This window comes from Lissotriton vulgaris, chromosome 5 (genome assembly GCF_964263255.1).
Source record: "Lissotriton vulgaris chromosome 5, aLisVul1.2, whole genome shotgun sequence".
Lineage (NCBI taxonomy): Eukaryota > Metazoa > Chordata > Amphibia > Caudata > Salamandridae > Lissotriton > Lissotriton vulgaris.
This window is the reverse complement of record NC_141693.1, coordinates 993,449,588-993,475,131: the sequence shown is the minus strand read 5'-3', so window position 1 is coordinate 993,475,131 and position 25,544 is coordinate 993,449,588. Positions and strand designations below refer to the sequence as shown.

Here is a 25,544-nt window from a genome sequence, read left to right as displayed (position 1 = left end):
GCAGCTCCTCAGAACTTCTACCTCCCCTACTCCACCCACCACTTACTGCTCCAGTAACACCAGTCGACCTCCCGAAAATGAAGTACTTGTCTCAAAGAATCTGCTCTCTTCTTAAACCGTTTAGTTTAGGCCCATCATCCTGACAATCCGGCAGTCCCCCAAACCTCAGGGTCAACTATATCCACATTGCATAACTCAAAAAAAACAAGGGACCCTTGTTGTGAAATCGTGCTTCTCTATTACTAACTATTAAACTCTGACATCATTCCCTCATCATTAGAGCACCTGGCCCTTTTCCTCTAGTACCCCTCCAACCTCAACATGGTCCTCAGCCAGTTCCTGTGGCGAATGCCTGCATTTATTTTGAAGAGCTTGACCACCTAATTGCAATCTTTGATCACTTATCCCACAAATGTCCTATGAAACATTAATCTCAGAAGCAATACAAGTACTCTTGACCCCAGACCTTACCCTGCTCTGCAACAAAGATTATTGAAATGGAAACATCCAAGTGCTAGTAATCACTATCCCAGAGCACCTGAGATGTGCCTGTAATTGCCAAGTGTGCTGCTTTCCTTTTGAGAAGTGCTTGTACACTCTCTTTCAAAGTAGAGAATCAAAGGAGAGAAATGTAGGTGGTGAGCCACTGATTTAATGCACTAGTTCCAAGAAGAGCAAGAGTAGCTATTTATTATGCCTTCACCAAGTGCTCATTTTCACCCTTCTCTAAAATTTTTAATTTTCACCCTGCTTTAAATGTACACCTTGCACCCCAACCACTGCTTCTTCTTATATATACCTATCATCACAATGTTCCTTAACAAATCTATTTACTTACCACATTGCCAACCATACCACAGTCATCTCCAAGAGGATACTTACGGGTGTCTGCCTTCACCTTCATCTGTTTTATAATTTACAAAAACTGACTCAAATAATAAGCTTATCCTCAAAACATGAGAAAATGTACAAATATAAAGGTGAAATAATGAGAATAAAATCAATTGCCTCAAGTACAAAGTAAAAGGTTGACCTTTACGGATCTTTAAGCATTAGCCCATAGGGATTTCACAATATTGGCAGGAAAAGAAATGGTTACATACCTGTACCTTGGTTCTGCATCATAGGAATCTTCATTGAAGTCATAAACGCTTGATTAATTCCCGCCATCTGCGTGGACCCTGGAACACCATTAAAAAGTTCATTCTCATGGAAACAGCATCAAAGTATGTCTATATCCATGAATCTTTGAAGTATATCTGTTGAATGGAAGACTGTAAACAGGTGTCATTTTTTATGAATGTTCAGTTAAAAACTCCCATTACAGATATAAAACTGCACTGTAGCATTTTTCATTAGAAAACATAGTACAATGGCACCATAAGGTGAAGGACATGAATGTAAAATGCTGCCTGAAGGCCTCCCTCTAACAGAGACTGAAAAAGGAGCTTATCCCTTTAAGAACCTGGGAGGTACCTCTACCCAGAATGCCTTATACTGGCTGTTGCCTCTCTCACTCAGTTGTTTGTTCAGGGTGAAAGTGAAGAGAGGATGTATCTAACCTTTCGTATCGCTATATGTCAGTATATACCAGCAACCATGGAGAACTTTAGGTTGTTTGTGACTTCTATGAAGATTCCTACAATGCAGGAATACAGGTATGTAACCTTTTCCTCTGCATTGTAGGATATTCATTGATAGTCATAAATGCTTGAATAGAGTAGCAAACTTAGTATATAGAAAACACAGCTTCTGGAAGACACAAAGAACAAGTATAGACAGCTGAAAAAAAGGCAAATATTCATGAAGATAAAACAAAAAGCAAATCCAGAATAGGTTCATTAAAGAGATTCCTGAAAGACTATTGCCAAACTGCAGCTTGAGTTAGGGTATCAGTTTCTAGACAAGAATGTCTAGTGAAAGTGTGAGTTATGTTCCAATTTGCAGCTTTACAACTATCTGCAACATTGCTAATCCATGCTGTGGTAGCTGATTTCCCTCTTGTAGAAAGAGTGTTTGATTTCCCTGGGAAAGATCTGCTTGAAAGTTGATAACATACCGTAATACAAGCTAGCGGTAAACTGTTTGAAGTGGCTACACATTGTCTGATGTGGTTATAATTGACAAAGAGCTTTTAAGTTTTTGTCATCTCTTTTGTCTTATCTGGATAGAAATGCAATACACGCCTCCTGTCTAGAGAGTGTAATGAACTTTCAGCAGGGAATGATGGATTAGGCCAAAAGTTGGAAGTGTAATGGATTGATTATTCTACTTTTGATAGAAAAGCAGGGTGAGTTCTAAGAACAACCCTATGTGGAATGAAAAACCCCAAAAGGTTCTCTTGAAAATGAAACTTGGAGTTCACTAACTCTTCTTGCTGATGTGACAGCAATTAAGAATGTAGTTTTCCATGAAAGATGTTGTAATGAACTCTTTGGAATTGGTTCAAAAGCAGGATTCACACATCTCTAAAGAACTAGATTTAGCTTCCATAAAGGAGATGGACTTCTCAAGGGAGGAATACTTTTTTGACTCCCTCCAGATAGTCTATGACAACAGGAAATGTTAAAAAAAATAATTTTGATGAGGTGATTTCACATGTGCCGTTATAGCAGCTAGATTAACCTTTTGCAAAGAAAATTAGAGTTTTGATTTTGCTAAATGAAGAAAATATAGAATAAGAACTTCCTGTTGACACAAAATCAGGTCATGGACATTAGATTAACACCATATACAGAATATTTTCCATTTCAACACTTAACAGGATTTTGTTGAAGGGCATTTTGCTTCTTTTAAAATGTGCATGCATTCTTGTGGAAGAGTTAAGTGCCAATATTGCCTGACTTCATAACCGATACAGGCAAATTCAATGATTGAAAGTTTGGGTAGTAGATATGATCTTGAAATCCGAACAAGAAATCTGGTACGTACGGCAATCTTCAGTGTTTCATTAATGAAAGGTCCATAAGATCCTGGTTCTACCATTGTCGTAGCCAATCAAGAGCTATTAATATCATCTTGATGTTGGATTCTGTACAATTTAAAATAAGCTTTGGAATTAGTAGGATTGGAGGAAAAGCTTAGACGAATGATGTCTACCAGTCTATCAAAATAGCATTTCCCAATGAATTGTGTTCTGAAGCCCTGGATGCAAAATCTTGACATTTTTTGTTTTGTTTTGTGGTGAATAAATCTAACGTTGGAAATCCCCATTTGTGAAAAATAGATGATAGTTCTTCATCGTTTAAGACCCATTTGTGATATTCTTTGTGGTGTCTGAGAAAACTTGTTACTTGGTTCATTTTCCAGGAATATGAATCACTGATAGGTCAATTAGTCTTGTTATAGCCCAGCACCATATCCTTTGTGCTTGGAGGGACAGGTGTCTTGATCTGGTACCTGTTTGTCTACATAATGCATGGTGGTGGTATTGTTTGCTTGAATCATTATGTTGTTTGATCTTAAAGATGGCAGGAAAGCTATAAGGGCAAGATGGACTGATTTCTATTCTTACAGGTTGAGTTGATGAGTTTGTTCACTTGGAGAGCAACTGACTTGAGTCTTAAGAGTGCGTAGATGTGCTCCCCAGCCTGTTCCAGAGGCATATGTTACTCTCACAGTGTTTGGGATTTTCAAGTGAAAGGATACCCCCTCCATGAGATTCATTCTGCTGCACCACTAAGTTATTTATTGTTTTGCTTGAATCATTAGAAGAATATGGTTTTCCCAATTGTTTCTTCGGTGGCCATTGGTCTTCTAAACACTGTTGGAGAGGCCACATAAGTAGTCTCACATTCAAGACTAGGTAGATGCATGTTGCCATGGGCACTAGTGAGGAGGCACTCTTAAGGGAGAGACATTTATGGCAGGTAGGTAATATTCTCTCCTGTAAAGGATACACTTTTTCTGATTTTCTATCTATGAATGCTCCTAAGTGACTCGACTGGTATGGTGCACTTTGTAGAGATTGGCTCGAAGTTAGAGCAGATTGGTTCTACTGGTGGGGCCGTTTAATTAATGTTTGGCCCGCCGCGTACACTTGCTCGTAGTCGGAGCAGCCTTTGTTCGACTTGAGGACCAGTTAGCCTTTTGTCGCTGCTATATGTGACTTCTATAGTGATTCAAGTGGAGTTCTTAATCACTATAAATTTCTGTGGATAGGGTGCTTTGTAACTCATTTCTATGCAACTGTGCTTGGAGCGTAAGCAAGTGGAGCCTACTTATTTCTGTGCTGTGGACTCATCATGTTTTTTTTGCTATCTACAATGAATGGAGTCGTAGTTTCAATGTCGGTGATGTGACAATGTGAATTCCTCATTTGATGATGAACAGGTCATCGCAGATGGCTTTGACTGCGTTGTCGTAAATCTTGACATCGTTGATCTGTGCCTTCGGGAATGATTTAGTCTTTTTTTCTTGTGATCTTCCTCTGTGATGATATTTTTTTAGAGGAAATAGGTTGAGAGACATATCTTTCTAGTCTCTTTGCCTTTTTATTTTTTTCTCCCTTCCTCATGTCTTCAAGCACACCTCTTAGGTGAAGGCCTTCTCTGTCCTCTAGGGTCCTTTTGGGTATTTTTGTTTACAAATATCACAATTTGTGACAGCGTGAAAGGGATGTAGACAAATATACTCACTCTATGTGCGTCTATCACAGCTTCCTCCCACAAGAAGGAGATTTTGAAAAAAGCAATGGCATTGTGACTGAATATTTTATCCGAAATTGCTGGGAAAATGGTTCACTCAACAGAAGAGGTGTATAAACTTCGAGTGAAGGTAAAAAAAATGTAAAAAAAGTCTATACTAAAGATTCTCCCACAGACCAGGAAAAATAACTGAGTGAGAGAGGCAGCTGCCAGAACAAGGCATGCTGTAAAGGGTGCATCCCATGTTTTTAAAGTGATAGGCTCCTTTTGTCAGTCTCTTTAAAATGTAAGCCTACAGGCTGGATTTTTACATTTAATTTCTTCACCACATATTGCCATTGTAGCATATTTTATTTTGAAAGATGCTACAATGTAGCGCTATATTTGTAATGAGAGTTTTTTTAACTGAACATTAATGAAAAACTACACCTGCTTACAGTCTTCAATTCAACAGATATACTTCAAAGATTCATGGATCAAGAAATTATTTGATGAATCTTCCATTAGAATGAACTTTTTAATAGTGTTCCAGAGTCTGCGCAAATAGCAGGGTATTATCCAAGCATTTATGCCTATCAATGAAGATCCTACGATGCAGAACACAAAATACAGTTTAAAGGTTTAAAGGAAATACAGAATTTTTTTTCATAGAGTTTGCCCTGAAGGAAACTGTTGCAGCCTGAGGAGATAGGTATAAAGTGTGAGAAGATTAAGGACCTGATTTAGACGTTTGTGCTAAATCCATATCTGCCAAAAAATCAGAAGCCCTGTCCATCCATCTTTGCCTGTTAGGGCATGGGAGGAGTGGCCTTCCTAATAGCAAAGTCTCTACCGGCTCTACAGTTGGAAATACCCCTGGCTGACAAAGTGCAAGTTATGACTGGTTCCTATCAGCGGAGATAGGCTCACCCACACAAGGTGGGTACTGTTTTTATCAGATATGTAGAAAGACTGAGTGGTAGGATTTTTTCAGGGGATCCACGAACAGTAATACCACCCTTGACTGCCCCAGGTGTCAGGTTTTCACAACTGTCTGGGTTGGTAGGTTTCCCTGTGTGCCGGTTGACCCATGGCCCAAATGTGACAGCTAAACACATCTCCATAAAGATTGAAATTTAAAAATATTGATGTCTTCACAATGCTTTTGTGTCGGTGGTGATAAGCCCATACACACACAAGTGAGGTACAAATCTAATCAGGAAAAGTGTGGAAAATGTTGAGAGGTAGGACCTTTGTCAGAGTTGCATCTCACAAAATGAGAAGTATTTGTGATATAAACCAAAGTTTTATGTTTGCATGGCATTCTGGTTAACAAATAGTAGTGGGATCCTTGCAAGTCACGCCACCCTATAATACAATCAGGTGTCTAGCTTTCAGAAATGTCTGAAGTTGGTAGCTTTCCTGGCTGCTCACAGACCTTGGGCCCAAATACCAGAGCTACCCAAATCTCCCAAAAAATTTAAATTGAATAGAACAATCTTGATGTATACACGTTGCATTTTTGGCCTTGCCTGTCATGGGTGATATGCTATACCACAAAAGTGGGGTACAGTTTTTATCCGGAGAAGCGTTTGAATGCTGAGTGGTAAGATGTTTTTTGATCCCTACACATACCAGAACTTTCCCTCTTAGAAATGTGAGGAAAACCCAAAGATTTTAGCCCAAATTGTACATTTGCTGTGCACCCTGGGTATGTAAAGAAGGTGCCCCTCATACAAGCCACAAACCTTGGATTCCCTCAATTGTCTAGTTTTCAAAAATGTCTGAGGTTGCTAAGTTTCCCTGCGAATCAGCAAGTTTGGGACTCAAATACAGCAGCTACCCACATACCCAGAAAGATCTCAATGTTGCATTTTGTGGCTTTTCCTATTGCAGATGATACACCCACCCACACAACTGGGGCACTCTTTTTACTAGAAGAAATGTCCAAATATTGACTAGTAGAACATGTGATGTCATCTATAGAATTTTCTCCATTTTTGGCTTTCCAGTGTAAATTAGTGAGCAAATAAAAACTGAAATTTTGCAAAATGCCCTCTGAATCACATGATGTTATGGGTAACTCCAAATTTAGAGTTGTACGAATAATCATTATTCCTAAACTCACAACCTTGAGCACATTTAAAAATACATAATGTTCCTTCATACATGTTTTTCATTTATAAGAGTTTACCTTATGAAATAATATGTGGTCGGTAGATAACTATAAATCATTTTAAACGGCAGATCAGATCATCGTTCTGGGTACTGTGTGTTTTTGGGCAACCATTAAACACTATCAATCACTCTGACTGGAACAGTCTCATAGATGTAACAGCATATTCAATGTATAGCTTGTCCTTTAGTGCAAAAAAAGTAGAGATGAAACATTGTTACCCACAATTTTTCCTACTTGCATTCATTAGTTTTTCATTTTAATAGCTTGTTTCTTTGGAAAAACCACAGGAGATACACACCAATTACCCATTGTGGAATCCAGAATTATGTCTTCTTATCAGAAATGTACAGTTTTCTGGGTTCATCAATCACTTTCATACCTCTTTTCTCCGCAAACTGCCTGCAGCTAAAACTGCAAAAATTGAATTAGACAATTCACATGATCCTCTGTTTCCCTTAGTTTATGAGGAAGATTTCCCATAGTTCTGTCAATTTCTGTATTTTCAAATTCTATTCAATTAAATTTTTACATGATTGCACAGGGATTGACAATAATTCAGTGTTGGGTTTACAGTGCATGTTGAAATTATTTAAGCCTTGCATGTTTAGTGATCTCATTCTGTTGTAACTACAAATGAGGCGAAACAAACAATGAAACAAACAAACAATGTTATAAGCAAATATAATTGGTTGTAATAAAAATAAGATGAGGATAAATCTGAGAGAAAGTAAGTGATGTTCTTTATTTCAGCCCTAAAGAAGCAGCCCATTTTGCAGCGAAACATGTGTTGGGTTAATGCAATACAATGTTACTGTGGTTGTAAATTAGATATCATGCAATCTTAGAAAAAGATTAAAAAGCAATAATCTGTATCACTAAATAAATTAGAATGAATTAAAGCTTATGAGAATTGTATGAATATTTAATGTATTCATGAAATTACAGTAGCCTCCTACGAAAATAAATGTATAGTAGTTACAAACCTCAGATTGTTCAAGATAGATAGCGTAATCAAAGATACATTAAATATTGTCTAAGCTGTCTAAGCTGTCTTGTACTAGTCCAAGGAACTAAATAAAAAAAATCAAATCTGACTGAATAACACAAAAAATCTTTGCAAATGGTTTGAGATTTGAGAAAGTGCATGTAAAAAATACAGAAAACATCTGCAGGACATTTAAACTATTTGGAACTGCTCATCCTCACTTGCTCAAAGCTTCTTAAAATCACGTAAGCAAAAGCATACATATTAAAGTTGCTTAAAATCACTTAGAGAACGTTTAAACACATGAACAGTGATGTTATTAATTATTTAATTTGAGATGTCAGTAGGATTGTTAGCAATGCAGTGATGTAATTTTAGATGTTATCAGTGATGTCATCGGTGATGTCACTGACCATGTCATTAGTGATGTAATATGTGACGTCATCAGCAGTGCATTGCGGGGGCGCAAGTTATAGTTAGCTCTACTAACTATAACGGCCGAATTTCTCTAGTTTTGCACAAGTGAAATATCCAATTAATTATAACGTCCCTGAAACCTCTGGTTTTTTCTGTGAATTTCTAAGGTTTTTCTAATGCTATCTTCTAACTGTAACATGCCTGAAACCTATGGTTTTTTCAGTGGATGTCAAAGGTTTTTAATGCTAATTTCTAACTATAACAACCCTGAAACCTATGGTTTTTTCAGTGAATTTCAAAGGTTTTTTAAATGCTAAGTTTTAACTATAACGTCCATAAAACCTATGTTTTATTAGTGAATTTCTAAGGTTTATTGAAATGCTAATTTCTAACTATAATGTCCCTATCAAGTCCCCTTGAATCCTGAGGGGCCCTGGGGGCCAACTACCCCACCAGGTACCTCCAGTTTGCACCACAAAGCTGCGTAACAGAGAGGTGGTCCGATGCCATGCCCCTTTTACACCACTCTGTAACTCAGCTCTGTGGCGCTTATTGGAGGTACCTGTTGGGCTATTTGGCCCCCAGGGACCCTTAGGATTCAAGGGGACTTAATCCCCCAAATTACAATGCAGGGGGTGTGTTTGCACTGTGTTGCAGGGAAGGGGTGGGGCCTGATATAACAAGTGTGCAAACACGCCCCCAGTGCATTGTAAATTGGGGATTAATTTCACTTCAATCCTGAGGGTCCCTGGGAGCCAACAAGCCCGCCAGGTACCTTCAGTAAGCGCCACAGAGCTGGGTTTGCTGAGAGGTGTTCTGAGGCCACTTCCCTCTTTACACCATGCTGCAAATGCAACTTCTGTCACACAGCAATCGTGCTCTTTGGAAGTTGGCACCTGAGGGCTCAGGGGAAGGCCCATTTTGCTCCCGCTTTGCACAGGACGCGACACGCACTACTTTATTCCCCGTTTCCGGTGCCCTATGATGCCCTCACTTCCGCCCTGTGCTCCAAAAGTTCCTATTAAAAAAAATCTCTCTCACCTCCAGCAGGCCAACAGAGACAGTCTGATAGAGGTCAGCAGTCCAGTTCCTTAATCTTTAAGCGAAGTCTTTGGCTCCTCTGTGTAGCAGAGGCATTATGGGACCTGAGGCACATAGGGTCAAGTTAGCAGCATGCGCCAGTAAAACTTTGCTGGCAGAAGGCGGTGTTGACCAAACTCCACTTTTCAAGCAGAGCGTTGGAGGGCCTAAACTCTGCAAACTCCACCAGCAGAGCACACCTACTAATTAATAAACACTCCCACTGGGATTTGGCCCACCTGGGGGCTTCATAAAAAAGACCAGCTGGAGCCTGTAAATCTTTTTGTAAAATGTTGCTGCAGATCCATGGGTCCACCTGTGAATCTGCAGCAAAATTAAATAAAAAGCTACATTTAACCCCCGACTGGGTCCCTGAGGGACCCCCACCATATCTAGAAGCTCAGGTAATTTCTACCCTTCCCCCTTTACTTTATTTTTGACTTTTTTGTGGGACTCAGCTTCAAGCTTACTTTCGATTGGATCCACGAGACCACTGCAAGGACTCGCGTTCCAGATATCTATATTTTTTTCAACTTAAATATCTCTGAACCTACTGACCAGATTTACACCAAATCACAAAAAGCACAGGTCCAACTTCTCACTTGCGTTTACATTTCAATCAGCGGTTCGGGCAGGGGTTGTGTTAAAAAATGTAAAGTCCCCACAGACATTACATGGGGAAAGCGCATTTTGAGACCACCCTTTTTTCTCAGCCCTTGCTTGGTGGTCCACCCTGAAACTATCAACAGAAAAGCTAAACCAAAAAAGGGAAGTTTTAAAAAAAATTATTGAAGATACATCAAGCGGCGCCAAAGTTATTGGCAAAACAATAGAAACTTTGGTCCTAACTATGCCTACCTACTGGTGACCAACAGATGCTTTATATATATATATATATATATATATATATATATATATATATATATATATATATATATATATATATATATATATATATATATATATATATATATATATATATATATATATATACATATATATTCCAGCTCCGATTCCAACCTTAATGCGCGGTTTACAGCACTTCATGACGGGTGCGGTACAACGTGGCGGCGGGACCACGTAAATACTGCTGCTCACACTCCTTTCACAAAAAAGAAGTTACTGCACTCATGGGCCCATCAAACATCTGTTTTATTCACAAATGTAAATGCTCTGTTTGGGACGCGTTTCGGCTAACGCCTTCCTCAGCCACAGTTTGTTTATCGGCGAGGTGCTCCATTTTTTACATTTTATCATACATGTGCAGTCTGCATGTTTCCATCAACACAGAAAGCGGCTTCCCAGAGCCTGCTTGCAGCAATACATTGCGGGCGCCATTTTTAGATTACTACAATGAGGTTCAGTCAGCATACAATTTCACATCAATTGCTACGATTGTGTCACTGTATATAAACAAACGTTTGAACTAATTTTGCATCAAATTACGCAAACATAAAATGTACGGTGACAATCGTGATTAAGCTCTAGATGAGCAAACAATTCATCCTCTCTTATTCTCATCAACATTATAAACAGATACTGAACCCTCAACTCATAAAGCTCTGGATGAGCTTTTTAGCACTTCAAACAAAAAAAAGTATATTAGAAATGAAAACCAGAATTCTGTACAATAATGACAGTGCATGGAGAGGCAAATAGGATTAACCTACATGTATAGACAGTTCTTCTTTTATATTTAACCCTCCTGGGGTTCTCCTTCGCAAATCGATTATGTATCTTGATTCTAACCTCCATAAACAGAGTTCCCTATTTCCTCCTCTGTCACTGGGGAAAGCATGATCAATGCAAAAGAATCTCAAGAGATTTCTATTGCTGGCATGAGATTCAGCAAAATGTCGTGCAATTGGGTGTGTGGGGTCTTTCTTCTCTATGGCGCATGCATGTTCTAAAATACGCTTCTTAGTCGGGTGAATTGTGCTCCCTATATACAACAGGTTACAGGGACTGGAGAGGCAGTATACACAATATGGAATATTGCATGTCATAAATTTGTTGATTTTTCTTTCTGTATTCAAGCGTGGTACTGCAAAGGACAGTATTTTTTGCAGATTTTGCAAGCTTTGCATTTTGTGCATGGGTAGAAACCCATTACATCACTTAATCAAGCATTCTTTTTATTAATTTCTAAGAGGCTTTGCACAATACTGTCTTTCAATGACCTGCTTCTACTGTAGGTAATCTTAGGAAAAGTAGATAAATCGTCACCTATTATCTGATCTGTTTTTAAAATATGCCAGTTGTGTTTGATCATTCTAGCCACATCCTGAGTCTTTTCATTGAAAGTCATAATCAAACGAGGTTCTCAGTTGTCTGATACCTGTGATCTATCTTTTCGTTTTGTAAGGAGTGACTTGCTTGGGAGTTTCTCCACTTTTTCTAGGGCAGAATTAATCAACTCATCTGAGTACCCTCTTTTTCAAAATCTCTGACAGGCTTGTTGGGCAGAATGTTCAAAATCTATTTGTCTGCTACGATTCCTTTTTAATCTCAGAAATTCCCCATAGGGGAAACTTCTGATTAGAGGGGTTGGATGAATGCTACTGGCATCCAAAATAGAGTTTCCCGCTATTGGTTTGTGATAAAGGGAAGTACAGATAGTCCCATCAGCTATAAAATACTTTCAGGTCAAGGAAGTTTATCATGTATGATAAAATGTTAAAATGGTGCGCATCGCCGATAAACAAACTGTGGCCAAGGACGGCGTTAGCCGAAAAACGTCCCAACCAGAGCATTTACATTTGTGAATAAAACAGATGTTTGATGGACCCGTGAGTGCGGTAACTTCTTTTTTGTGAAAGGAGTGTGAGCAGCATTATTTACGTGGTCCCGCCACCACGTTGTACCGCACCCGTCATGAAGTGCTGTAAACCGCGCATTAAGGTTGGAATCGGAGCTGGAATATATATAGGTTTTCTTGCACTTTTCTGATTATGCACAATTTTGCAGATTACCACGGACTCCATATAACATCTTTAACATCAAAGTTTGGTACATTTGCGTCATTCTTTATTGAGGTTTTAAACATTACAGTACTGCTAGATAATCAAATGTTTTGAAGACAAGTCAACAAATAATTGGTAAAAAAAACCCTTTGCTTGTTTTCCTAAAGAAATTTAAATGTATTTTACAATTATTGTTTTTTGTATTTGAATATTTATAACCAAATAGTGATATGCTATTTTAGCTATATGGATTTTATGGTCTTAAATTACTGATTTTATAAATGATTTTATATATATCGTTTATATTTGATTATCAAGTGTTTTCAGGTTATAAAAGTATTTTACTGATGATTTTACTTATAACCTTGTATTCACACTGCTATATCATAGTATTACCTCTATGTCCATTATGACGCTGTCATTGGTAATATGCACTTGCACTTTAAATATGGTGAATGAACAACGTAGCGCGTCATGTGATCAAGGGCCAGGGAGGCCCGAAACGCATCATGGCTAGGTGCGGGGTTTTGAAGCACAAATAAACAAAAATGCACCTTAAATCTTGGGTCCGCAGTCGTCTTTGGAATTGTTATATATATATATATATATATATATATATATATATATATATATATATATATATATATATATATATATATATATATATATATATATATATATATTTCAACCAAGGGTTGCAGGTGTCCCACGATACTGCCAGAACGAGAGGGCTTCTCGCTAAAGCCAGCACCTGCAAGCTGGCAAAACATGACAGCTAGTCTTTCTCCAGGTAAGGACAAAAGAACGAGACATATCCAGGATAAACTGCTGCTGACTTTTATTAGTTCCAGCGCTCTGTGTACAGCAACCTTGAAACGCAAGGCAGACGCGTTTTGCATAAATAGCTTCCTCAGTGCCCGTTTCAAAGTTCAAACAATGTCCTGGGGGTCTGCTGGTGTTTAAGCTGATATTGTGGCCACGCCAAGTCAGGTGGTTACTTGCCCCTCCTCCACATACGGGGTTGCAGGACATCTCGCACTCCCCCCTGCTGCTGCATCTTGGGAGTTGGAGTCCTCCATGAGTGCCCATACAGTGATAGGGTCTCTCAGGCAACAGGTGATGCCCCAAACCAGGTTGGATGGTGGGCCCCACTCCTTCGCAATTCCTTTGAGGGGTGTAAGTCAGTTCCAGTCTCCCTTTTCAGGCAAAAGCTTTGCCTCCTCTCTCCCCTTGTGCCGGTAACCTCCATTTGGAAATGTAGAGCGTCGGGGGGTATCGCGGTGTAGACAATACTTCAACCAAGGGTTGCAGGTATCCCACGATACTGCCAGAATGAGAGGGCGTCTCGCTAAAGCCAGCACCTGCAAGCTGGCAAAACACGATAGCTAGTCTTTCTCCAGGTAAGGACAAAAGAACGAGACATCACCGGGATAAACTGCTGCTGACTTTTATTAGTTCCAGCGCTCTGTGTACAGCAACCTTGAAACGCAAGGCAGACACGTTTCGCATAAATAGCTTCCTCAGTGCCCGTTTCAAAGTTAAAACAATGTCCTGGGGGTCTGCTGATGTTTAAGCTGATATTGTGGCCACGCCCAGTCAGGTGGTTACTTGCCCCTCCTCCACCTATGGTGTTGCAGGACATCTCACACTCCACCCCCCGGCTGCTGCATCTTAGGAGTTGGAGTCCTCCATGAGTGCCCATACAGTGATAGGGTCTCTCAGGCAACAGGTGATGCCCCAAACTAGGTTGGATGGTGGGCCCCACTCCTTCGCAGTTCCTTTGAGGGGTGTAAGTCAGTTCCAGTCTCCCTTTTCAGGCAAAAGCTTTGCCTCCTCTCTCCCCTTGTGCCGGTAACCTCCATTTGGAAATGTAGAGCGTCGGGGGGTATCGCGGTGTAGACAATACTTCAACCAAGGGTTGCAGGTGTCCCACGATACTGCCAGAACGAGAGGGCATCTCGCTAAAGCCAGCACCTGCAAGCTCGCAAAACACGACAGCTAGTCTTTCTCCAGGTAAGGACAAAAGAACGAGACATCTCCGGGATAAACTGCTGCTGACTTTTATTAGGTCCAGCGCTCTGTGTACTGCAACCTTGAAACGCAAAGCAGACGCGTTTCGCTTAAATAGCTTCCTCAGTGCCCGTTTCAAAGTTAAAACAATGTCCTGGGTGCCTGCTGATGTTTAAGCTGATATTGTGGCCACGCCCATCCGGTGGTTACTTGCCCCTCCTCCACATACGGGGTTGCAGGACATCTCGCACTCCCCCCTGCTGCTGCATCTAGGGAGTTGGAGTCCTCCATGAGTGCCCATACAGTGATAGGGTCTCTCAGGCAACAGGTGATGCCCCAAACCAGGTTGGATGGTGGGCCCCACTCCTTCGCAATTCCTTTGAGGGGTGTAAGTCAGTTCCAGTCTCACTTTTCAGGCAAAAGCTTTGCCTCCTCTCTCCCCTTGTGCCGGTAACCTCCGTTTGGAAATGTAGAGCGTCAGGGGGTATCGCGGTGTAGACAATACTTCAACCAAGGGTTGCAGGTGTCCCACGATACTGCCAGAACGAGAGGGCATCTCACTAAAGCCAGCACCTGCAAGCTGGCAAAACACAACAGCTAGTCTTTCTCCAGGTAAGGACAAAAGAACGAGACATCTCCGGGATAAACTGCTGCTGACTTTTATTAGTTCCAGCGCTCTGTGTACAGCAACCTTGAAACGCAAGGCAGACGCGTTTCGCATAAATAGCTTCCTCAGTGCCCGTTTCAAAGTTAAAACAATGTCCTGGGGTCTGCTGATGTTTAAGCTGATATAGTGGCCACGCCCAGTCAGGTGGTTACTTGCCCCTCCTCCACCTACGGGGTTGCAGGACATCTCGCACTCCACCCCCCGGCTGATGCATCTTGGGAGTTGGAGTCCTCCATGAGTGCCCATACAGTGATAGGGTCTCTCAGGCAACAGGTGATGCCCCAAACCAGGTTGGATAGTGGGCCCCACTCCTTCGCAATTCCTTTGAGGGGTGTAAGTCAGTTCCAGTCTCCCTTTTCAGGCAAAAGCTTTGCCTCCTCTCTCCCCTTGTGCCGGTAACCTCCGTTTGGAAATGTAGAGAATCGGGGGGTATCGCGGTGTAGACAATACTTCAACCAAGGGTTGCAGGTGTCCCACAATACTGCCAGAACGAGAGGGCGTCTCGCTAAAGCCAGTACCTGCAAGCTGGCAAACACGACAGCTAGTCTTTCTCCAGGTAAGGACAAAAGAACGAGACATCTCCGGGATAAACTGCTGCTGACTTTTATTAGGTCCAGCGCTCTGTGTACTGCAACCTTGAAACGCAAGGCAGACGCGTTTCGCTTAAATAGCTTCCTCAGTGCCCGTTTCAAAGTTAAAACAATGTCCTGGGTGTCTGCTGATGTTTAAGCTGATATTGTGGCCACGCCCAGTCAGGTGGTTACTTGCCCCTCCTCCACCTACGGGGTTGCAGGACATCTCGCACTCCACCCCCCAGCTGCTGCATCTTGGGAGTTGGAGTCCTCCATGAGTGCCCATACAGTGATAGGGTCTTTCAGGCAACAGGTGATGCCCCAAACCAGGTTGGATGGTGGGCCCCACTCCTTCGTAGTTCCTTTGAGGGGTGTAAGTCAGTTCCAGTCTCCCTTTCAGGCAAAAGCTTTGTCTCCTCTCTCCCCTTGTGCCGGTAACCTCCGTTTGGAAATGTAGAGCGTCGGGGGGGTATCGCGGTGTAGACAGTACTTCAACCAAGGGTTGCAGGTTTCCCACGATACTGCCAGAACGAGAGGGCGTCTCGCTAAAGCCAGCACCTGCAAGCTGGCAAAACACAACAGCTAGTCTTTCTCCAGGTAAAGACAAAAGAACAAGACATCTCCGGGATAAACTGCTGCTGACTTTTATTAGTTCCAGCGCTCTGTGTACAGCAACCTTGAAACGCAAGGCAGACGCGTTTCGCATAAATAGCTTCCTCAGTGCCCGTTTCAAAGTTAAAACAATGTCCTGGGGGTCTGCTGATGTTTAAGCTGATATTGTGGCCACGCCCAGTCAGGTGGTTACTTGCCCCTCCTCCACCTATGGTGTTGCAGGACATCTCACACTCCACCCCCCGGCTGCTGCATCTTAGGAGTTGGAGTCCTCCATGAGTGCCCATACAGTAATAGGGTCTCTCAGGCAACAGGTGATGCCCCAAACTAGGTTGGATGGTGGGCCCCACTCCTTCGCAGTTCCTTTGAGGGGTGTAAGTCAGTTCCAGTCTCCCTTTTCAGGCAAAAGCTTTGCCTCCTCTCTCCCGTTGTGCCGGTAACCTCCGTTTGGAAATGTAGAGCGTCGGGGGGTATCGCGGTGTAGACAATACTTCAACCAAGGGTTGCAGGTGTCCCACGATACTGCCAGAACGAGAGGGCGTCTCGCTAAAGCCAGCACCTGCAAGCTCGCAAAACACGACAGCTAGTCTTTCTCCAGGTAAGGACAAAAGAACGAGACATCTCCGGGATAAACTGCTGCTGACTTTTATTAGTTTCAGCGCTCTGTGCACAGCAACCTTGAAATGCAAGGCAGACGTGTTTCGCATAAATAGCTTACTCAGTGCCCGTTTCAAAGTTAAAACAATGTCCTGGGGGTCTGCTGATGTTTAAGCTGCTATTGTGGCCACGCCCAGTCAGGTGGTTACTTGCCCCTCCTCCACCTACGGGGTTGCAGGACATCTCGCACTCCACCCCCTCAGGCTACAGGTGATGCCCCAAACCAGGTTGGATGGTGGGCCCCACTCCTTCGCAGTTCCTTTGAAGGGTGTAAGTCCCTTAAGTAGGGAAGTGAAGCCCTTTCCGCGGCCTGGACAGACCACTGAGTAAATTGGCGGATGACAGGATGTCTCGACACGCGGAGGCTTTGGTGCGATTACCCTCTCGTGCCTCATCAGCGTGACACCCCCAAGCAAGTTTGCAATTCCTGCAGCCAGTTTCCATCCCTACTTAAGGGTGTAATCAGGACTTCAATATGGTCACAAATCATGCTGCCTACTCAAGGTTTTAATCCCTGCTCACCTTCAAAGACTACAAGGACCAGAGTTCCCAGTGAGCTCACCTATGCTAAAGCACACCCACTCAGGGTGTCAAAGTTCAAATAAATTAAGTTTGAATTCTGAAGGTGTTCCTTAGCCTGTTTGTGTGGCTGTCCATGAGGAAGCGGCGTTCTGGCCCCGAAACGTGCACAAAGGCGTCTTGCTCCTACTATAGATATATATATATATATATATATATATATATATATATATATATATATTACCTACTGGCTATCGCCAGTAGGTATATATAGTTAGAATTTTTTCTCTATGGGACTTTTGAAAATTCTATGTCTAATAACTTTGGCGTTTGTGGACGGAATCGGCTGAAATTTTCAGGCAAATGGCACATTTTGATTCTGAGCAGCCCCTGAAAATTTGGGGGGGTTTCGTCAAGGGGGTGCCGAGAAAAAAGGGGGGTCCCAAAACGCGTTTTTTGCATTGAGTTTTCCATAGGGCGGTTGGACTCACTTTTAGCTCGAACGGCTGAATGGATTTGCACGAAACTTGGCAAAATTGTAGGGACTGTTAGCCCGATGTGCCTTTGCTAGGTCTCAATATATGTGCTCCAGTAGTTTTTGAGAAATTAACGTTCAAACCAAGATATATATCTGTAACAGCGCTCTGGGCAGCGATCCGGTCCGCTTACTTTTCGCTTATCGGAACTTTGCGCGCAGAAAGCTGATTGGCTCTCCGGTGTCTGTCAACATTCTAAACAGTCCGGAGCGGACGCCATCTTGTCTCTCGGTAGGATCGAGAGAGAAGAAGAGGTGGAAAACGAAAGGGGAATTTAATGAAAGGGGGCAAGGTATCCCCCTCTTGACCCCCTAGGAATGTTGTTGGGGTTATTAAAGGGTCCCGTGGGGAAAATAAAAAAAAAAATGATTTTTCACGGTAGAAGCGCTTCACGGGCCGCGAACTGGGCCGCAAACTGGTAGCGAAACGGGAATTCGCCATTTTGTGCTTCGTTAATTAAATTACTAGGTATAAGGGGGTGCGGGAGACGTATCCTAATCCCCTTACTAGTTATAAGTGGGTGCGGGAGACGTATCCTAATCCCCTATGTTTCCTGAGGGTGGCTGAGGAGGCTGATATATGTTGATACATCTCTTCCAGCGGCTGTGCGTGAGCTTTTTTTTTTTTTGCTGCGTGACAGTCCGGAGCGGCCGCCATCTTGTCTCTCGGTAGGATCGAGAGAGAAGAAAAGGTGAAAAACTAAGGGGGAATTTAATGAAAGGGGGCAAGGTATCCCCCTCTTCACCCCCTAGGAATGTTGTTGGGGTTATTAAAGGGTCCCGTGGGGAACATAAAAAAAAAAATGATTTTTCACGGTAGAAGCGCTTCACGGGCCGCGAACTGGGCCGCAAACTGGTAGCGAAACGGGAATTCGCCATTTTGTGCTTCGTTAATTAAATTACTAGGTATAAGGGGGTGCGGGAGACGTATCCTAATCCCCTATGTTTCCTGAGGGTGGCTGAGGAGGCTGATATATGTTGATACATCTCTTCCAGCGGCTGCGCCATCTTGCCTTTTTTTCGAATGGCACAATTTTGTCGTGCACGGCAGCCATTTTAGATGCCAGGCTGGTCCCAGGATATCACCTAACCCTGCGGATGTAGTTTATGGCCCCAGCTGTAGAGAATTCAGACATGCCAATCCTCCTGATTTAGGCGTGTGACTACTGATTTCAGTGCTAGTCTCCCGCCTCCCGATTTCTGCAAGCAAAAACCCGGGGGCATATTACGAACAACTAGCGATAATTTTTGTCTCTAACTTGTTTAGAGACAAAAATTATCGCCGCACATCGGCGATTTTTATCGCAGATAAACCTTGCTATTATCGCAGAAAAGTCAGCGATATTCATGTATTATTGACCTAATGCTCTTAGCCATGTTATCCACCTCCCATTGGATAACATGGCTAAGAACTGCTCAGGGCAGGTGTTAGATTTTGGAGATATTCGCGCTTAGCGCGAATATCTCCAAAAGTTGGTAATAGAAGGTAGCGATGTTAGGGACTGTTTCCAGTCGCTAACATCTTGGCACGCCACTTTGCATGTCATTAGTGATAAATATCACTGACATGCAAAGCGGGGCCCAAGATGGTCGCTATCTCCTTTTAGCTGTCACTAACTGGTGTTAGCGACAGCTTGGTAATAGGGAGATAATTTTATCTCCGCTTTCATGGCTTTTAAAGCCAAAAAAGCGGAGATAAACCCCCTTGATAATATGCCCCACGATTCCTTGGGGGTTTCAGCCGACAGGGCTTGCTATTGTGTTACATGGTAATTTTTCCATGAAACGTCAGAGGGTCGATGCAGGGGTTCTAGAAGAGGTGATAAACCATTTAAGCCTCATGAACAAGCGCATGGTCTTTTAAAGATTTGTGAAGTACTCGGGGCGGCGGTGTGTGTGTGCCCTCTTTCAGGAGCGGGCGGGGGGGCACTGCCAGCAACTTGCCAGGTCAGGTAGTGTTCAACACGTGCATCACCCTTTCTCTGCCTGCTATTGCGCTCCATGCTTCGGAAAGGTAAGAAAAAGAACGTGCATTTGAGTTTGAAATGTCCGATCCTGCAGCAGCACACTTCCAAAGCCCACACATGACAATAACCCGATTCAAGGCCCCATTCACCCGTTTTTCAAAAAATAGATAACACTCCAACAAATTAAGGTTATAAAACTTTATTAACTTTTAACGATAATGAACAGAACAAAAACTAAAAACATTTAAACATTTCTTAACACAAAAAGCAACAATGGTTAGAAGCTGTCTTTTGTGCGAATAGTCCCAAGGCAGCACAACGTGCAGAGTTCTGGACGGCACCCAGGTGATGTCGCCTGGGTGCCGCACTGGTTTAGGGATCCTACAATGCTGCTCCGAAAATTGGCGTGGGGCGTCCCGGGTGGGGCGGGGGGAGGCCTCGTCAGTAGCGGTCTGTTGTGCGAATAGTCCCAAGGCAGCACAACGTGCAGAGTTCTGGACGGCACCCAGGTGATGTCGCCTGGGTGCCGCACTGGTTTAGGGATCCTACAATGCAGCACAGAAAAACAGCGTGGGGCGTCCCGGGTGGTGCGGGGGGAGGCCTCGTCAGTAGCGGTCTGTGTCCAGTGTCACATGGCTGACACAACATGTACGACAGGCACCCAGGTGATGTCCAGTAAACTGCCGCACTGGTTTTGGTATCCTACAATGCTGCTCCGAAAATTGGCGTGCGGCGGCCCGGGGGGGGGGGGGGGGGGAGGCGGCGTGAACGGGCCTCCCCAGGTGGCGGCCATCTAGCTGAGTTGCGCTCGCTCTTGCGGCCACAGCGTCTCGCTCACCATGTTGTGGAGTTGCTCCCACTCTTGCAGTGCAGCGATAGGCGGCTGCCACATGGCTGTCAAAATGGCGGACGGCTCCTCGGTTTTGGGCCTGGTCCACTGAAATGGCCCTGGGACACCTTGGAACTCGGACGCTTGCCTGCTAGGGCTTGGGCTCCATTCTCGAAAAGCGTCCCCTCAGCCGTGAAGATTGTATAAAAGTCTTGGGGGCCCCCGACTCCCGCAGTCTTCCGGTGGAGAGCGGCTGCCATGATTGCTCGCGGAATGACCACGACGGAGCCACGAGATGGTGGTGCTCTCATGCTGACGCCAGCTTCAGTCTGAATGATCCAGAAACAAGGTGGGGCTTTCATCGTTTGGGAAAAAAAATGTTCTAAACCAATGAAAAGTGTTATTTTTAGGTCATATGACCAAGCCTTCCATCTTTAGGAAACCAAAAGTAAAATGAACCAATGAAAAGTTTTATAAACAAGTCACATGACTTGTTCTGCGGCATAGGGCTACAAAAAGCGTAGAAAATCCGTTGGCACGTGAGGCGGCGTCAGTAGCGGACCGATGTGCGAATAGGCCGAAGGCAGCACAACGCGTCGAGATCCGGATGGCACCGAGGTGGTGTCCAGCAAATTGCCGCACTGGTGTGGCCATCCTACAATGCTGCGCCGAAAGACGGCGTGTCCAGCTGAGTTGCGGTCACTGTCAGTAGCGGACCGATGTGCGAATAGGCCGAAGGCAGCACAACGCGTCGAGATCCGGATGGCACCGAGGTGGTGTCCAGCAAATTGCCGCACTGGTGTGGCCATCCTACAATGCTGCGCCGAAAGACGGCGTGTCCAGCTGAGTTGCGGTCACTGTTGCGGTACAGTGACTCGAACGCGCCGAGATCCGGATGGCACCGAGGTGGTGTCCAGCAAATTGCCGCACTGGTGTGGCCATCCTACAATGCTGCGCCGAAAGACGGCGTGTCCAGCTGAGTTGCGGTCACTGTTGCGGTACAGTGACTCGAACGCGCCGAGATCCGGATGGCACCGAGGTGGTGTCCAGCAAATTGCCGCACTGGTGTGGCCATCCTACAATGCTGCGCCGAAAGACGGCGTGTCCAGCTGAATTGCGGTCACTGTTGCGGTACAGTGACTCGAACGCGCCGAGATCCGGATGGCACCGAGGTGGTGTCTAGCAAATTGCCGCACTGGTGTGGCCATCCTACAATGCTGCGCCGAAAGACGGCGTGTCCAGCTGAGTTGCGGTCACTGTTGCGGTACAGTGAGTCGAACGCGCCGAGATCTGGATGGCCAAGTTTCAAGTTTCATCTGGCAGTTTTTCTCCATCCCTCCTGGATCAAAGAAGGTGAATGCTATGCTGTCCTATGGCAACATGAGCATCAACCTGATGAATACGGCATTCGAAAATCATAAATGCCCTAATGCACCCAAGAAGTAATTTTTTTTTTGCTCCAGTTGAGCCGTTTTCAATGCCTGTTTTTTGTTGTTTCCCCTCCATCAAGAACAAAACAAAAATACAAGGCGCTAAGATCCGAATGGCAAGTCCTGGATGTTGAGTGCCTCAGTTGAGAGTTCTGAGCAGTGCTTGTAAGACTATCTGAAGTTTATTATAAGAATCAGAGTAAGTTGAAGACTGTCTGAAGCTTATTTGCACCTGCTGCAGCTTCACTAGGTCCGGCGGAACTTTTTGCCTTTTCTTTTCTGCTTCTTTTCCTACAATGCGTTTCATCTGAAGACACGACCAGGTCCCTGAATGTGTGCAGGGGGACGCTATTGATTGAATGAAAATGGCGGCTTGACACAAAGCTGACTCAAGCGTTACTGTTGGTGCTATACAGACAAAAATTGGTTTTCAGTTTGTACATTCTTCAGGTTTTTTTTTTCCATCCAAGTCTGATTGAGAGTTTGTAGAAAAATGGCTTCAGATTTTCCACATACTACTCTTCAACATTCTTCCTAAATGTAACAATGTGAAACTCGAGAACGGCTGTTTCTGTTTCCTTTCAAAATGCTGCCACCAATATTTTCTGAATGGAAGACACCATCTTGTAGCATAAAGGGCCGAAAGGGGTTCTGGTCTGGCCGATGGTTGGTGGAGACATTTTGACTATATCTTGGACCTGCCCGGCCTCGCCCAAAATGGCGCCGGTATAAATGGGACTCGTAACTCCTTGCCCGCAAATGTATATCTAGAAAATGTTATTGTAAGTGGCCCTGTCGTATTTTAATTACAAAATGTACGTCCACCGATTCCGCAACTGTTAGACACCTTTGTTCTTGTCACCTAATGGCCCGCTCGTTACGTTCTTCTACAGTGTAAATGTCTCCTCATCATATACGATTTCAGTTTGCTCCGTGGCCGGCCCACGTGGTTATAGGCCCGTATTTGTATACTGACATTTTCACAATAAAGGTTTTTAAAACAAAACACGGTAGTAGTATTTTCATTTGTAAAGTTTTTACTTTTAGTGACTGTTTTCGAATCAGTAAAAGGCAAGTGAAATAAAGCAGTCCAATTACATGACGGATAAAAGGTATAATATGTAGGAACGCAGTAAAGATAAATGGTCAAGGGCAGTTGTGTTTTTCATGTCTGCAACATAAAGTGATCGATAAGAATCTGATAATCAGGCGTATCGGCGACTAAGACAGCAGGCCGAATCTCTTTTACTCAACGGCTCCGTCATGGAAGGAAGAAACGCCCTTTTTCTCGAAAAAGGAATATATTTTACTTGCAAGACAGTTGTAAATTTTCCGGGAAAGTACATTAGCCTGGAATATTATAACATATGTTTGAAAAAAAAATATTGTTCGAAAATAATAAAAAGCGTAATTTTTAGGTCATATGACCAAGCTTTTCATCATTAAATTAACAAAAGTAAAATGAACCAATGAAAAGTTTTATTAACAAGTCACATGACCTGTTATGCTTACGTTACGCGCTGCGCGCCGCGCCTCGGATCACTTCCGGGTGCGCTAACGCGGCGTGTCATAAAACGCATTACGCGACAACGTAGGTCAAGAATATAGTCTAAATGTCTCCACCAACCAGCGTTCAGAACACAACCCCTTTCAGCAGTCCAAAAAGTTCTGTTAAATGACAACAGAGGGGACAGGCAACAAGAACCATCAGTCAAAGAGGGGAGGGCAAGTTCTTCTCTTCCGGGTCATGTTGGGGCGCTACCGGAACTGATCGAATTGGTAGTCTACAGTGTTTCTGGATGTTTCAGACTAAAGCTGGCGTCAGCATGAGACCACTACCATCTCGTAACTGCGTCGTGGCCATTCCACGAGCAGACATGGCAGCCGCTCCCCACCAGAAGCCTGCGGGAGTCGGAGGCCCCCAAGACTTTTGTAGAATCTTCACGGCTGAGGGGACGCTTTTCGAGAATGGGACCCAAGCCCTAGCAGACAAGCGTCCGAGTTCCAAGGTGTCCCAGGGACATTTTAGTGGACCAGGCCCAAAACCGAAGAGCCGGCAGCCATTTTGAGAGTCCTGTGGCAGCCGCCTATCGCTGCACCGCAAGAGCGGGCGCATCTCAACTACATGGTGAGCGAGACGCTGTAGTCGCAAGAGCGGGCGGTAAACAGCTGAATGGCGGAAGAGGCACAGTGTAGCAAAAGCGGGCGGAATGGCAACTAAAACGATAAAGGGGCGCCCCACTACAGCTTGTCTTCAGGTCAAACGGATTGTGGGACAAGGTCCAGAATTGAAGAGTCATCAAAAGGCAAAAAGTTCCGCCGGACCCCGGGAGCCGGCCGCCTATGTCGGGGGCGATCTCAGGCTACACCAGTGCTATAAGACTTGGGGAGGGTGTCGGAGCCAAGCGTCTTCTCCGAGTCCATGGCCATCACACCGCCCCTCAGGGGCCTCCGTCAAGCTGTTTAGGAAGGTAACATATCACATTGTTTTCTAATGCAGTCAGGTCCACAAACGACACTCACTTACTTTGAGAATAGTGAAGCTGCAGTAGGTGGAAATAAGCTTCAGACAGTGTTACAAGCACTGCTCAGAACTCTTAACTATGGTACCCAACATCCAGAACTTATGCTATTTGAGAATGGTAGTAACATCGAAGCATCTCAGGGACCAAAACCATTAACGTACTTTCACGTATGAAAATCTTACTTGGGGAGGGGGCAGGAGCGAAGCGCCCCCTCCCAGTCAGCGCCACCACACCGTATGTTGAAAATCTGAAGCCATCGTTCTACAAAGTCAACCAAACTTGGATTGAAAAATCTAGAAAAATGTACAAACTGAAAACCAGTTTTGGTCTGCATAGCATCAGTAACAACGCTTGAGTCAGCTTTGTGTCAAGCCGCCATTTTGATTCAACAAAGCACAGGCATTGAAAAAGGCTGAAATTCAGAACTCTAAACTATGGCACCCAACATCCAGGAGCTTGCTATCTGGATCTTGGAGCCTTGTGCTGTTTTCGATCTATTCACACATCGGTCCACTACTGACATCATCTTATAAACCAACGTTATGTAAATAGTTTTTTATTAAAATGTTTTACCCTGTTTCTTTGCTGGTGTGTTGTCTATATTTTTAATATTTGCATAGGGTTTGTCGTTATTTTGTGCGGGATGGGTGATGGAGCCGAGCTGTCTTGCAGCCCTCATGGTGTGGAGCTCAGTTCATCTCACTATTTTCGTATTTCTCAAGAAGGGTTGTTCCTAATATTTCTATTTTAGCGAGGTCAAAAAGAGAACCAATTAGTGGCCTACTGATTTTGCTCGATTACTTTTATTTTTTTACACGATTTTTCACTATCTGCAAAGACTAAACAAAGTATTGCGACTTTGTGCTTGTTTGTAAATAGAGAATGATCCAAAGAGAACCAATTCTAAAACAGTAAATGCTTGGACAACAATCAATCAAATGGAGAGACAAGGAGGCACGACGGATTACAACG

General features: G+C 43.7%; 1 protein-coding gene across 1 annotated transcript in view; it reads right to left on the bottom strand.

Annotated features, from left to right (window-relative positions):
* Positions 1–878: 878 nt before the first annotated feature.
* The window catches only part of LOC147711877 (inactive heparanase-2-like), a 511,601-nt gene continuing 486,935 nt past the window's right edge, over positions 879–25,544 (bottom strand). Inside the window, exons 4-5 of the mRNA XM_086919553.1 lie at positions 1,104–1,181; positions 879–904 (exon numbers count right to left, since the gene is read on the bottom strand). Of these exons, the coding sequence (XP_086775679.1) occupies positions 879–904; positions 1,104–1,181 (104 nt within the window). The remainder of the gene's footprint in view (positions 905–1,103; positions 1,182–25,544) is intronic.